General features: G+C 40.1%; 1 protein-coding gene across 2 annotated transcripts in view; it reads right to left on the bottom strand.

Annotated features, from left to right (window-relative positions):
* Nucleotides 1-15880, bottom strand: part of DIP2B (DIP2 acetate--CoA ligase B (putative)) — a 295019-nt gene that overhangs the window by 115436 nt on the left and 163703 nt on the right. For both annotated transcript variants that reach the window (XM_089652038.1, XM_089652039.1), the window contains exons 3-4: nt 6215-6352; nt 2112-2237 (exon numbers count right to left, since the gene is read on the bottom strand). In XM_089652038.1, coding sequence (XP_089508164.1) covers nt 2112-2237; nt 6215-6352 — 264 coding nt within the window. The remainder of the gene's footprint in view (nt 1-2111; nt 2238-6214; nt 6353-15880) is intronic.

Raw genomic sequence — 15880 nt, 5'->3', positions numbered from 1 at the left:
TAAAGAAGTAAGAAGTAGTCAGCATTCAACATTCAGGAGAAACTGCATCTGGGTGGCAGTATAAGATAGCACAGACCTTTGGAAACCTTCATCGGGTAAACTATGTATGCGTTAAAGTATATCCAAAGCCATTTTTTTCATTTTCAATAGAGTACTTCTTTTCAGTTATTTTTGCCATCTTTGTCTCATTGGGAAGATTTACCTTCCCCTCCTTACATAGTTACATATAGTTATATAGTTAGTTCGGCTGAAAAAAAAGACAAAAGTCCATCCGGTTCAACCAAAAAAAAAAAAAGTTGGTGTCATCTGCAAAGACTGAAATGGTATTTTTAATCCCAGATCCTATATCGTTTATAAATATACTGTTCTAAAAAGTAAGGGTCCCAACACTGAATCTTGGGGTACACCACTGAAAACCCTGGACCATTCAGAGTATGAATCATTAACCACTACTCTCTGAATACTATCTTTTAGCCAGTTTTCTATCCATTTACATACAGATTTTTTTCAAGCCCGTAGACTTTACCTTACACATTAGCCGAGTGTGGGGAACTGTGTCAAAATCCAAGTATACCACGTCCACCGCCACCCCTCTGTCCTAAGTTTTGCTCACTTCCTCATGAAAAGAAATTAGATTTGTTTGACCACTTCTGTTTTTCATGAATCCATGCTGTCTGTTGCTTAAAATATTTTTTTTTCCAGTAAGAACTCATCTATGTGGTTCATTTTTATATTTAATAAAAGTTCTTTTCTTATTATTTATAGTTTTTGTTTTAACTTTGGCCGTAAGCCACATAGGTTTGATTTTTAGCCTTTTAAACTTGTTGCCCATGGGAATATATTTTGCAGTGTGTTCACATACAGTCTTTTTGAAGAACTCCCATTTCTGTGTTGTGTTCATCGATGCCAATATCCTCACCCAGTCTAAGTCTTGGAGAGCAGCTCTCAAGCCCTGGAAAATTAGCTCTGTCCTATGAAGATAGCTGAAGAGTCAGGAAATCCCCTCAGAGTATTGCCATAAGTACAAATTTCCCCATTTGAGAATTTCAGCTAATTTCCTCTTCTAGTGACAACTCAAAATTTTGGATTTCACATCACTTTCAGTCCTGAAGACAGTGGTCAACAGCAGTGATGAGCTTGGGTGTGTTTGGACATGAGTTTGAACCCGCCTGAGATATCCCACCAGAAAACTATCAAAGGAGACTGGCAATCATAGAAAGCAGAGACACTACATGACTTGTAGTTGAATGTATACACACCCCTTGTATATGTGCTGCTGTGGGGGGACATGACCCCTCTGTCTATGATTGGCTGTCCACTTTCATAGCTTCCAGGTGGGATAGCTCAGGTGGGTTTGGACATGCCTAAGCTCATCCCTAGCCATCAAGACAAAAATAACAGGGGAATCCCTACCCCCCCCCCAAAAAAAAAACTGTATCTGCTGACTTTTAATAAACACACATTTACCTGTCCCAGGGTCCAGCGATGTTCTCACCCACGCGGCCCCTTCTCCCCTCCACGGGGCCGGTATCTCAACTGTGGGCACCAGGCTGTGACAGCTTGTGGCTTCACAGCCGGGTGCCCACTGCGAATGCGCAAGTCTCGCTGTGCCTCCTAATTGGTCCGGCAGTCTCCTGGGACCTGTGAGGGAGGAGGGGACCGAAAACAGGTAAAAAACAGGTGTCCGCTCCCCCCCCAAAAGGTGCCAAATATGGCAGTGGGGGGGGGGGGGAAGCAAATAAGTGGAGCTTCCGCTTTTGAGTGGAACTCAGCTTCCAGGGCTCATCCACACCATATGTGCAGAAAAACGGATAAAAAAAAAAACTCTTAGATTTCACTTGCAGAGGCACGAGTTTACACCAGTTTTCATGTGCATTTCAGAGAGTTTTATACATGTTTCAGATTCCTGTACAGAAAGAATCTGCATGTGATAATGTTTTGGTGTGAACAGGGTACATAGAGAACATTGGTTTTCTTTGTGCTCCTGAAGAACGCGTACAGAAAAATGCACTTCTCTGCACCCTGTTGTGAACGAAACCTAAATGGCACAAAGACCATAATGGTGGTAAACGGATAACAGATTTAAAAAATATTGCACAAGAATTACATACCTGGAGGTGTACATGCGTCTGCTGGAGACTGCACAAAAGTTGAGCGCCTTTTGGTTGGCATGGGCAGCGCCATCTTCTGTTCCTTATGTTTTGCCAGTGCAGCTTGGACTGCTTCTGTATGAATATCTGCAAGGAAATATATTTACATTCATTTCATGTTTAACAATATTATACCAAAATCAGAATGTAACAAATCTTAATATCATATATGTGAAGTTAAAAAATAACTGCGCTAAAATGACAGGCAACAGAGATCCTTCCTCAGAAGCCAAAAGCTGTTTTGGATGCAGTCAACCACAAAGGTTTGTGTTGGTGGGAGGAAAGAAAAGAAACCCCATAAAGTAGTTCTAAAGTCAAAACATTTTTTTTTACCTTAAAATGGAACTGCACTGCATCTGAGTACCACAAACCAAAAATTCTATAAAATTCATTTTTAATATTCAAAACAAACTCTTCCATCCATCCATGTCTCCATCATTTATTTTTTATTTTGAGAAATCATTTTGAAAAACACCTCCTGGCATTTCTGGCCTGTGGCCATCTTGAGTAATGGCAGATAATTCATGTAGCAGTTACTTCCTGGAATCCATCTGTCCTTAGCTCAGGCAATGGTTGAGCTGAGAACCCTTCCTCCCCTCCTGAGGGTTCCTGGGATGTATGACATAATTTGCCTAGGCATGGAAACCAGGAAGTAAATGAAGGAATGCAAAAAGAAGTTAAAACAAGTAAATATGATACTTTCCTATATATGTATTAATGCTAGCAGCATAAGGATTAGAAATAGTCCATGTTGACTGAGAAAGTAAAGTTCCGCTTTAATGCATGTATACATATTTATTTTTACTAAGAAAAAAAAAAAAAGGCTTTACACTTTAAAGATGTCTCCATTCTAAGGTACGGACAACATTCTATTATTATAGGGTCTTATGGAAGGCAGAAATAAAACCGTATAGAAGCTATTTTGCAGCATGTGTATCAGCAAGGGAGAAGCAAAGTTTTAAACCTTAAAATATATTGGCCTTTACTTCCATTTTAGGTTTCATGCTTAGGTTAATGATTAGGTTTTCGGATGAGATAAGTGTTAAGGGTTCACTTTAGGAGTTTATTTTCAAGCCCAGAGAGAGGTAGGATAGGTGTTAGGGTATGCCAAAGGGTTAGGTGAAGGTTAGCAGGAAGAAAATGAAGTAAACTCCCACTTTTTTCTCTTAATATAAAAAAAACCCTGAAATCCACATAACATGAAAACTTTTCTAGATGCATCACAACACATAAACCATAACAATGCACTTAAAAATGCATATTAAAAATGCATGCACTTTAGAGTAAGTAATGCTCCTTTCAGATGGGGCAGACTCCGTCCCAATCAGCACATACAGGTGAACTCGAAAAATTAGAATATTGTGCAAAAGTTCATTTATTTCAGTAATGCAACTTAAAAGGTGAAACTAATATATGAGATCAAATCAAAAATGGTCGCTGCAATAACCTAACCTTGATATGAATTTAATAATGGCCGCCGCTTGGATTAACCAAGCCTGAGTTTCAATTCAAAGATGGCCACTAATCATCCAAACCTTGGTCTGGAATACCATAACCTCAGATATGGCCACCGGTATTTATCAGCATATACATCCCTACAGGTGAAACTCAAAAAATTAGAATATCGTGCAAAAGTTCATTTATTTCAGTAATGCAACTTAAAAGGTGAAACTAATATATGAGATAGACTCATTACATGCAAAGCAAAATAGTTCAAGCCGTGATTTGTCATAATTGTGATGATTATGGCTTACAGTTTATGAAAACCCCAAATCCACAATCTCAGAAAATTAGAATATTGTAAAAAGGTGCAATATTCTAGGCTCAAAGTGTCCCACTCTAATCAGCTAATTAAGCCATAACACCTGCAAAGGGTTCCTGAGCCTTTAAATGATCTCACAGTCAGGTTCAGTAGGAATCACAATCATGGAAAAGACTGCTGACCTGACAGTTGTGCAGAAAACCATCATTGACACCCTCCATAAGGAGGGAAAGCCTCAAAATGTAATTGCAAAAGAAGTTGGATGTTCCCAAAGTGCTGTATCAAAGCACATTAATAGAAAGTTATGTGGAAGGGAAAAGTGTGGAAGAAAAAGGTGCACAAGCAGCAGGGATGACCGCATCCTGGAGAGGATTGTCAGGAAAAGGCCATTCAAAAGTGTTGGGGACTTTCACAAGGAGTGGACTGAGGCTGGAGTCAGTGCATCAAGAGCCACCACGCAGACGGATCCTGGACATGGGCTTCAAATGTCGTATTCCTCCTGAACAACAAACAATGTCAGAAGCCTCTTACCTGGGTTAAAGGAAAACAGACCTGGTCTGTTGCACAGTGGTCCAAAGTCCTCTTTTCTGATGAGAGCAACTTTTGCATCTCATTTGGAAACCAAGGACCCAGAGTATGGAGGAAGAATGGAGAGGCACACAATGCAAGATGCTTGAAGTCCAGTGTGAAGTTTCCACAGTCTGTGTTGATTTGGGGAGCCGTGTCATCTACTGGTGTTGGTCCACTGTGCGTCATTAAGTCCAGGGTCAATGCAGCCGTCTACCAGGAGACTTTGGAGCACTTCAAGATTCCTTCTTGCAGACGAGCTTTATGGGGATGCTGACTTCATTTTCCAGCAGGACTTGGCAACTGCCCACACTGCCAAAAGCACCAAAACCTGGTTCAATGACCGTGGGATTACTGTGCTTGATTGGCCAGCAAACTCACCTGAACCCCATAGAGAATCTATGGGGCATTGCCAAGAGAAAAATGAGAGACATGAGACCGAACAATGCAGAAGAGCTGAAGGCCGCTATTGAAGCATCTTCGTCTTCCATAACACCTCATCAGTGCCACAGGCTGATAGCTTCCATGCCACACCGCATTGAGGCAGTAATTGCTGCAAAAGGGGCCAAAACCAAGTACTGAATACATATGAATGCTTATACTTTTCAGAGGTCCGATATTGTTCTATGTACAATCCTTGTTTTATTGATTGCATGTAATATTTACATTTTCTGAGATTGTGGATTTGGGGTTTTCATGAGCTGTAAGCCATAATCATCACAATTATGACAAATCACGGCTTGAACTATCTTGCTTTGCATGTAATGAGTCTATCTCCTATATTAGTTTCACCTTTTAAGTTGCACTACTGAAATAAATGAACTTTTGCACGATATTCTAATTTTTCGAGTTTCCTCTTCTGATTGGAGCAGAGTAGGGCGGATGACAAATCAGTGTCTGCTCAGTTTATGCAGAGCAGACACAGAGCCCACACTGCTCTATAGGCAGCCGGATATAAACGGATTCCACTGTCAGTTTACACCCAACTAACCACTGATCCAACCCACGTAAATGAAAAAGGAATGATTCCCTTCTGTTTTTTTAGCGGACTGGATCGGACCCGGAGGTAGGCGAGAGTAAAGAGAAACAAGCCCTTTACACCCACCTGTCTATAGGGGTGAATGGCTCATCCGATCAGGTTCACCTCAAAAACGGACAGGCGGACCTGTTTGGACTCGCCATGTAAATGAGGCCAAAATGTCAAGGAGCCCTCAGACAGCTCTGCCGCAACAGAGCCACATAAAGGCTCAATCAGGTGTTCTAAAAGCAACGTCTAGCAATAATGCACATTTAGGGGCATATTTATAAAACAATGAATCTGATATTCATCAAAACATTCACAGCAGGTAGATCTTTCAAATGCATATATGTTAAATGAGAGTCATTGACTCACAAACATGAATGGTTAACCCCTTTAATGCCCAGGAGGTGGCACTGCTTCTGTATGCTTTGACCGCTGTGACTGGCCCTCATGGCAGTCCCATGTTCGGGAACCCATCCCGCTGGCTCCCGATCAGAAGCCTTGACCAACAGCTGTCTCAGCACGCAACTTCACATTGCTATGGACCTATACGTGTGATGGCTGGGCATTAAAGACCACTTCTTTCATAAAAATACCCCTTAGTCTTTACGGTTTGCAGGAAAGCGAACGTATGATGGCTGTGTCATTAATGGGTTAGATGGGGGAGGGAAAAAAAAAAAAAAATCACATTACTGAGCATCTACTCATTCTTACCTGAGCGATAGCGTTCATCTCTAGCTCCACCAGATCTGGCTCTATGGTATTTGGAGGATGACTGGGACTGTGCGGGACCAGATGGTGATCCAGTTGCTGTTTGGTTTCGATTATCTTTCTGTAGTGCTGGGTCCACACCTAAACAAAAAACACATGCTTTATGAATAAGCTGAACTATAAGACCTGCATTACTCATCTCATGGTCTCTCCATCTGCTGTAATATGAACTTCAGGAAAATGCTTTAAAAACTGGAAAGCACGCTCATTGTATTCTATTAAATTCTAACTCCAGGCACACATCTAAATACATAATGTATATGTGAATTGTTTTAGCTGAACAAATGATTAGTAATTCTAGGGCCACATATAGGTCCCAGTTTTCTGAAAACTGAAGATCAAACCGATATAAATGACACATTCTACCCCCTACTATCATTATATGCGTCAATGGGTAAGCTACAGTAACATTTTAAATTTAGATTTGTGCTTTAACGACCACTTTAGCCAGGTGCTGTGCCATTTTATTTTTGTTACTATACGTGGCGCTGGTAAGGTCAACCAAAGTCCTGGATTTTTGAAATTCTTGTAGACCTCAATATACATTTTTGTAACAGAAAAGACACTTAGTGAAGCCTTGCATTCATTAACACACTTATACATGACTTTTGTAATTGCAAGTGGTGTAAGTTGTTAGAGTATCAGCCTCTTACAACGCACTGTACAGCAGAGCTCAGACTGAGGAGAGGCATCACAAGAAGCAAGCAGAGATGAAAGTGGGGTGACAGAGAGAAGCTCATCATTGTGTCGCTTCTTTTTATTCATTCACAGTACAGATGTACAGAGGACACATGTAAGGCTGTATTTCACACCTGAGAATTTCAAGAACGCGGGCAGAAATGTGCATAGTGTTTGCAGCACCATTATTTCTTAACGGCACCCCAAACACAGGTAGCAGTTGTGTGGTTTTTTTGCTCATCTGTTGAGCAAAAAAAAAATATGCGCTAATACCCGCTTGGCTCAATGCCTAAAACAGATGCAGGAGTTACTTTGGTGTGTTTGTTTCAAGTGAAAGGGCTGCCCTAAACTGTGGCATGATAAATGCACCGAAAAAAAAACCCCAAAACATTGTGCTACATTTCAAAGCTAGATGTTAAATTCCAACCTGAATGTAAATGTGTGAATATGAACTGCAAAAAATAATATATGAACACTGGATTCATCTGGATTTTATTTCATAATACATAAAGGTCACATAGCCAAAATGTGGTTAGCCAGTGGGCACCAGGCAGATACAGAGAGCTGCAAGGACACTAATAGTTTTTGTTTCAAACAGAAAAAAAAAAGAGAATAGTTGAATTTCTATTCATTTAAACACATCAATTGTTTTTAGATCCTGTGTAGCTGCTGACTGGAAAGCTGACTCACATTGTATATTGCAGGAAAGTTCATTTGTGGTTTTCCTGCTGTGTTATCAGTGACAACAGCCAGGATCATACTCTAAGAAAATAAATATATAATAGTTTCAAATCCGCTGTAAAAAATGAAAAAAAAATTGTCTCAAAGTTATTACAGCTACCCATTAAATATAAAAAAAAAAAAAAAAGTCTAAACTTAACTTTTTGTTAGTGGAGTTGCTAGAAAAGGTGATACGTCCACAGAACCAAATTTATATTACCACCAATAAGCTCTACTCCCTTTTAGCTAATCAACTCCACAAACCTATTTGCCAAAAACCCTCTAGAGACATTTACACGAGCAACCAAAATTCTTCAGGAGTTTTGGAAACACGTCTCTAAATTGTACTCCGACCGTGACTTTTCCCAGGCGCGGACTAATAGCTCTTTCAGTGGGCTAACCCTACCTACCCTTTCAGGCAACCAAAAGGAACTTTGTGGCTGACGATGAAGGAGGTTTTACAGGCAAGCAAAGCATTGAAACCTAAGGCCCCATGTACACGGGACACTTCTGAACGATGGAAACTGACTGCTGGAAAACGTAGGTTAAAAAAACATCTTTTCAGCCGCGTTTGCATACCGCGTTTATGAGCGTTTGTGTTTAGAAGCGTTTTTTAAAGATAACCTCAGGAGTCCTTCCAAAATGCCCAGAATGCACTGAAAAACAGTAAAAAAAATTAACTATTTCAGACATTTTGAGAGAAATAGAGACAGCAAAAGCAGAGAGAGCACTATTTGTTGAGATTAGCTGTTTTTTATATTTTGTGGTGTTTGGATGTGTTCCAGCTCATTTCTGTGCAGAAATTATTGCAGCAGTGTCTAACATATTTTCTTTCATGCGAAACTTCCAAGTATGGTGTGCCATGTCCATTTGAGTACTGGGAATATTTGCATGGATTTTTCATGATGAAAAAAGGCTCTGGACAGCATCTTGAAATGGAAGAGTTAAAAAAAAATGTCAAACACAAACGCTTATAAAACACGGTTAGCCGCGTTTAGCCGCTTGAAATGCTGATAAAATCTACTGCTGAACTCAAGTTTTCTGCGTTCAAAAAAAACAAACAAATGCAAACTCAACTGCCTATAAACAACATAGTGTACATGGACACATAGGAAAACATTCGGGAGAGGGGCTGCTGGAAAAAAATGCTGAACAGCTCGTAAACATCAGTTTATCATCTGTAGTGTACATGAGCCCTAATAAACATCCAGACCATGATGGTCACTTTAGTTCCCCTTATTACAGCTTGTGTATCGCAGCTTACAGAAGACCACACATTTATTTTAAATAAGGAAACTCTAACAGCTATAATAAGGATGATACCAAAACCCAACACAAATATTTCAACATGTTCATATTATAGACCAATATCATTGCTTACTAAACCCAGGACCCTGCATTCACTATATCTGGTCGCCCACAGAACATGGAAATGCCATTATTTTTGTAAATATAAACTGCTAAATACCTTTACTCATCAGAAGTTAGAGCAACCTTGGGACTTCTATCAGTGTCCAGCCAAGTACATGTTAAAGCTTGTAGTAGCTTTCATTCTAGTGTAGGAGGATTCAGGACCCCTGGACTCTGTCTGGACAGTGCTGATTGGCCCTGTGTTGATCATATGCACTCTCCCAAGAAAAAGAAAAAAAAAAAAACCTCTCTAGCAATACACACCAAACTGAGCATGTGCAGAGTGACTCCACACGATATGTCTTATCAGGAGATAAGAGGGGGACACTGGAAGAAGGGGAGGATCAGATTAGTCAGGATCAAACACTGTTTTTACACAATGCAGAGGATTAACCGCTTAGGTTCAACAGTGAGTAAAACAAGCATGCTTTACTGCATATACAGATTGATATTACTGTTGTGTGTTTAGCGACACTTTAACATTGACATCAAGCTGTTATCAAAAATCCTTACATTACGGCTCAATCCTATCATCAGATCCTTAATCCAAAAAAATCAAGTGGGGTTTATCCCTCACCATCAGGAATGGTGAAAAACCAGCCTTACTTTTGCAGGCTATCCACAAAATGCACATCCCTGCCTTTCTCCTATTGCTAGATATTAGGAAAGCATTTGATTTGGTCTATTGACCCTATCTACAGTATGTAGTGGGAAGTTGTGGCTCTGACCCAAATTTCCTACAGTAGATTGCATCCTGATAGCCTCCCCAGCAAGCATACTTAAAGTACTCCAGATTTAAATCTGAATACTTCCTGATTTCCAAGGGTATGAGACAGGGTTGTCCTCTCTCACCCCTGCTCTTTGAAAAGCAGAGATTATAGGCTATCACCAAAAACTGATGACATCCTTTTATTCCTAATTACTCCTCTTATCACCACTCCCTAGTTACTCCAAATGCTCTACCTCTCTGCACAGATCTAAGGTTTAGGAGTTAATCAGTCAAAATCTAGAGCCCTCATTCCCCCTCCCAAGATCTCCTCTCTCTACCATCTTTTTTTCCCTTCACCTGGATATCCCAACACTTATCGTACCTAGGTATTAACTTGACTAGAAAGTATGATGGCCTTTATCATGCCAATTACCCACCTATGCTTAGAAAACTGACCATCTTTATGACACAGTTGGCTCCTTTACTAATCTTCTAACTAGGTAGGGTTACCACGGTCAAAATGACCTTATTATCCAAATTGTATACCTTTTCCATGCGCAACCAGTCACAGTACCAGTAAATTATCTACAGATCTTACAAAGGTGCATGAATCACTTTATGGCCTCAAGCACACAGGGCATTAAGAAAGTGTCTGTTAGAGGTGTTGGCCTATGGGTCCTTGCACACATAGGCCTCTAGTAGCAGTAAAAAAAAAAAAAAAAGATCACTTGCAAAATCAGAGGATGACCGTTTTGGCAGAAAAATCACTAGATGTGCCTAAACCTGTACAAATAATCCTAAACACTAAGCACTGGAGCATTCATTTATTTTGATGGCCAGGATAATTTAATATTCTGGTCAAGGGAATGAACGCCCGAATGACAGATGAGGCTAAAGGCACCTAAACACATCTGCAAAATGTGCCTTTAAGCACCTTTTTATTCTGCTTTTTCCTGCTCTGGAGTTAAGGCATCCAGGGGAGGGAAAAAAATGCTCTGCGTACATGAAGCCTATCTGGGGGACAATTAGATGGAGGCCTGGGTCTTCCAGACTTTGTGAAGTATTATTATGTATCTCAACTGGCCCAGAAGATCAAATTCCATTTTCCATGTACACTGGCTTGAGGTGATTGTAGCTGTATTAGTGCACTTGTGACAAACAAATGAGTACTGACGTGATACTTTTTTTACTTGCACTAACATACAATTTTGAGGACAAGCTTTTGGGGAATGTCCCCTTCTTCAAGGTCCAGGCAATACTCACCTGGACCTTGAAGAAGGGGACACTCCCCAAAAGCTTGTCCTCAAAATTGTATGTTAGTGCACATAAAAAAAGTATTACGTCAGTACTCAATTGTTCCATGTTCACTGGGAAATCCCACTCTGGGTTGGCTTCAAAGCACCTATGTGCAGGAATGAAAGCTCTCCTGCACATGCCCAGGAGTAACATCATCCCAAGCAGGTCACTGAAGACAACCAAAGATTGACACCTCGCAGAAGGTGCCAATTCTGGCAAGGGATGCAAACCAATTTAAGTCAAACTCAACAGCTCTTGTCTCTACCCCCAGCCTGTGAAAAAAGAGGCAACAGACTGATGAGCTCATTTCTGTATTGTTTTGTTCTCTTCTCCTATTCACTTGCACTTTCTTAGCACATAGGCAGTGCAGCACAACTGCCTGTCTTCTTGTGCTGCTTCTCCCTCACACAGTCTGAGCTCTGTTGGACCGTGGGTTGCAATAAGCTGATACTAAGTTAGATTCAGCTACTTGTGCCGCTTGCATTAATAAATACATTTAATATTGTATAATAGATTCAGTTACATTACTGTCTCTTATTTTTGCCTGGAGTTTCTCTCTAGACAATGTGCAGTTATTTCATCAGTGCATTCTAATCAACATCTCCAGCTACATGGTTTACTGCTTGGCACATGTCAGTAACATGACTTAATAAGACACTAGTATTGTCAAAACCGTCAGAAAAACTGGCTAGAAGAAGTCTGGTGATATTGAACACAAGCTAGTGAACAGTTCTGTACACATTAGGGAACCACAGCAACAATGGTCAAGTACAGACATGGAGAAAGTAGCAGAATACTAGCATGCACACACCTAAAGACAAAAACCTAGATCTGTGTACCCTAACGGGCCAGGGTAACACTTCATCTCAGCCGCTCACTGACCTTTTGCTTCCTTTGGCCATTCTTCTACATCCCTGTTCTCCATTCTATTCATGCTGCTTTACAAGACGTCATTTGAAAGCTCAGCTTTGAGGAACTGTATTAACTTTACTTCACACGCCACATGAACTTCCTTCCGCTACAAACACGGCCTGTTGATCAACAGGCTAAATGCATTTCAACTACTTCTGAAGCCTTCATAATGTGAAAATAAAACTGACAAAAAAAATACCTTTCACCCTAAATAACAGTAAGATTAAAAAAAAAAAAAAAAGACTGAGCTTGCCTACCTTACCAAAAGGGACTGTATTGCAGGCAGCACTCATCTTTTTTAATTATATTCTGATATTAGTTATATCAAAGCCCAAAACACACGGATTGTTCAGGAAAAATTACGGAAGGAAAGTGATTAGCGGCTATGAACAAAACCTCCAAAACCGCTGAATAAACTTCAAAGCCAAGTGCAAACAGGTATGGAATGATCAAAATGACAAAAATATTATCAGATCAAGAAAACAAAAAAAAACCTTTAAAAGAATATTCCTATAATCAGACGTACTTAACTCACCCCCTTAGCTATGATTTTTCTGCAGAATTTGTTTTAAGTTTTTTTTGTTTTAATTTCTTTTGCTTATTTTTTCAATTCGCATTAAAATAATGTGCGTATACTAAAATCATAGTTTTAGTGGCATTATAATCAGAAGTCATAGAATGAGATTTATACTCTTTATCTGCAGTAACTCTAGTTATTTTAGAAAACTAGTGAAAAGTATGGCCAAAACTTTTTTAGCCATAAATCTCTTGTGGTTACAGGAGTGCAATTACTTTTCTCCTCCTGTAACCCAGAGTCAGCTGATAAGGGGCTAGTACCCACAACCAGATGGAGCAGAGCTGCTCCAGGCTAGGAAAGAATCCCACCAGTATTGTTGGGATCCATCCTGCTGCTTGACTGACAGCTCCGCCTTTCAGTGCACATCTGAGAGCTGAAGCTGCCAACTGCGCCTGCCCCCTCTACAGGTGGAGCTGGAGAGGCAGAGCAGAGAGCGGTGACCCACAGTTTCTGCTCTCTGCTAGGAGCAGACTGAGAACTGAGCAATCAGCAGTCAAGTGATCACTCAGTTCTCAGTCTTAGAGCTGACCTGGGATAGATGTTTCAGCAAGGAGGGGAGAATGTAGGTTTATTTTTTGTAATTCCACACTTCTCCTATAATTGTTAAAGCAGGAAGAACAAAGACAAATTTTTAGTTTTGTTCCATTTTTTTATGTAATGATTGCATAGAATATAAAGTGATTCTTGCAGGGCAACAACAAAGAAAGCCTTGATTGCTACCCCCCCCCCTCCCCCCCCAAAAAACAACTTTGACTGTTCCTCTTGTAAGCTCTAATGAGCAGGACTCTCTGATACCTACTGTATTAAATTGCATTGTAATTGTACTGTCTGCCCTTATGTTGTAAAGCGCTGCGTAGACTGTTGGTGCTGAATAATAATAATATGTTTACTACATTATCTTAAGTCATGGCAATGTTATTGCTGAATCAATAGGTCCGAAGTGAAATTGTAAAAACTGATCTGGTCTAGAAGGGGTAAATTGGTGTGAGAGATGAAGAGATTAAAGACAGTCCAGTCTCCGTCAGTTGACTAGGTTGTCCACCGGAATCTTAGAACGGATTGATTATTGTAATTTCAATACCCATGGACATTACACTATGAATTCACACTTTTTTTTCAAGATTCTGGCTAGAATTTCATATTCATTTTAGGAGCAATGTTAACCAAGTATGTTACCTTTGCTCATCACTTGAGTATTGGGTCTGTTGACTACATCAAAGTGTTACTAAACCCATAAGAGTAAAATCAGTCTGTATATGCAGTAAAGCATGCTTGTTATACTCACTGTGGAACTTAAGGGGTTAATTCTCCGCATTGTGTAAAAAGGTTGTTTATTCCTGTCTTCTCTGATCCTCCCCTTCTTCCATTGTGCCCGACACATCTGCTGATAGAACAGAGCCTCGGGGGCAAGCTGCACATGCTCAGTTTGTTATGTATTGCTATGGGTTTTTTTTTTTTCCTTGGGAGGGTGCATATGATCTGCACAGGGCCAATCAGCACTGTCAAGACAGAGGGTCATGGGTTATGCAGCCTCGTAGGACAGTGAGAGGAGAATAAAAACTCCTCCTACAATGCTCAGCTGGACACTGATAGAAGTCACAAAACTGCTTTTTATTGTTGATGAGAAAAGGTATTTAGTAGTTTATATTTACTAAAATAATTGCACTTCCATGTTCTGTGTACTGTTGGAGACCAGATATAGAGCATGCAGGGTCCTGGGTTTAGAGACACTAACATCACTCCGTCCAGCACTTGAGAATGTTGGAGCAGATGAGAAACCCATTATGAAGCCTGGCTTTTGACATTCTGTTCATTAATTTTTCTGCACAGTGATCCTTGGTATACACGGTTAAGTGGGATTTTATCACAAAACGGAAGCAAATAGTTTTTTCCAGTTTCCAGGGAATAACCAGCAGTATTCTCATGAGTGTTTAGTAGAAAAACATCTTCATCAGCAGTAAGCATCTGATTTATTCATAAGTAGCTTATAACGGTAGCTCTATAAAAACATGCAAAATCTTATGATGAGACAGGCTGAATTATGAAGAGCATTATCTAAATTTAGAGAAGACTATTGTACACATTTCAAAGCAGTTTAACTAAAAATACTTTTCATCCAGATAACCAACTATTCACCATGTGGCATGGACACAACTAACTCATGAGAAGAACAGATTTCCGCATTGACCCAGCAAAACTGTTTTCCATCAAAGATAATTTCTACATATCTCCCAATCTTTTAAATGGCCCCATCCAGCCAACTTAAACTTCGCTATCAAGTACTCAAATCAAAGGTTCCAACAGAAAAAAGTAGACATGACCCACTGATCATCAGCCTTACAATTTAAAACTTTGGTTTAGTGTCAAGGAAAAAAACTTCTCCTAGGTAAACTACATACTCTGAAAGGAAGAGAAGAGAGAGGGGCGCCAAGCAACTGTATAGAGCAGCATGTAAAATGTTCTTAGTAAAGTAAATAAAAGAAATAGTAATGCACTCACAAACATACAGTAGGCGGGTTAAGGCATGTCAAATGCTGCAGATCCTGGGTCATGGTGGCTTGAGCAGTGCAACCAACACATTCTGTGAGAGGCTCGGAAAAGCTAATGAAGTCCATGCAGCCATCGGGGACAGGAGCCGTCAGAGCCAAAGATTCACAAAGACTGCCAAGAGACCAGCACCATGACAGCACCAGAGAGTCCACCTACATGCAAAGGCACCTGGGATATGTGTTTTGGGAGCTTCCATACCCCCTTTGTCAGTCTGTTTGCCTGCTAACAGGCAGTGCTGGATGGACTGCCATGGGCATTTTTTTTTCTCACTGAAAGGATTATGGCAGCCTTTTCGCACATTCTTACCATCTTTCCTGAAGTTATTGCCATGACATTTCTAAACTGAGTATAGCAGGCAATAAACTGTTCAAATTTCGGCTGATTCCTGCTGATTTGAACAATGTCTCTTGTTCAGCTTATCAACTGGAAATGGGTCTGTCCTAACTATACCCAATTTATCATATCTCATATTTGTAATAAGAAAAGCTACAGCCTCAGCAATGGTTTACACACACAGTTTTTGAACTATTTGTACCTAAACAATCCCGTTATGTGCTTTGACAGGACTGCTTCGGATGAAACATGTTAAGCCTTATATTTGCATAAAATGAATTAAGCAATTGCAAGTTATAGCTCTTAACTATGCTTAGTTTCATGTACATTTTCCTATACCTGTATTTAGCAAATTAAAATCTAAGCACCATGTGCGGTTCAGGTATATTAGTATTGGAATACAATTTCAGATAACCTCCCATTC

The sequence above is a fragment of the Staurois parvus genome, unplaced genomic scaffold (genome assembly GCF_062004578.1).
Source record: "Staurois parvus isolate SC_StPar_1 unplaced genomic scaffold, SC_StPar_1.0 ptg000669l, whole genome shotgun sequence".
NCBI lineage: Eukaryota > Metazoa > Chordata > Amphibia > Anura > Ranidae > Staurois > Staurois parvus.
Note: the sequence above shows the minus strand (reverse complement) of the source record. Positions and strands in the feature narration are given on the sequence as shown.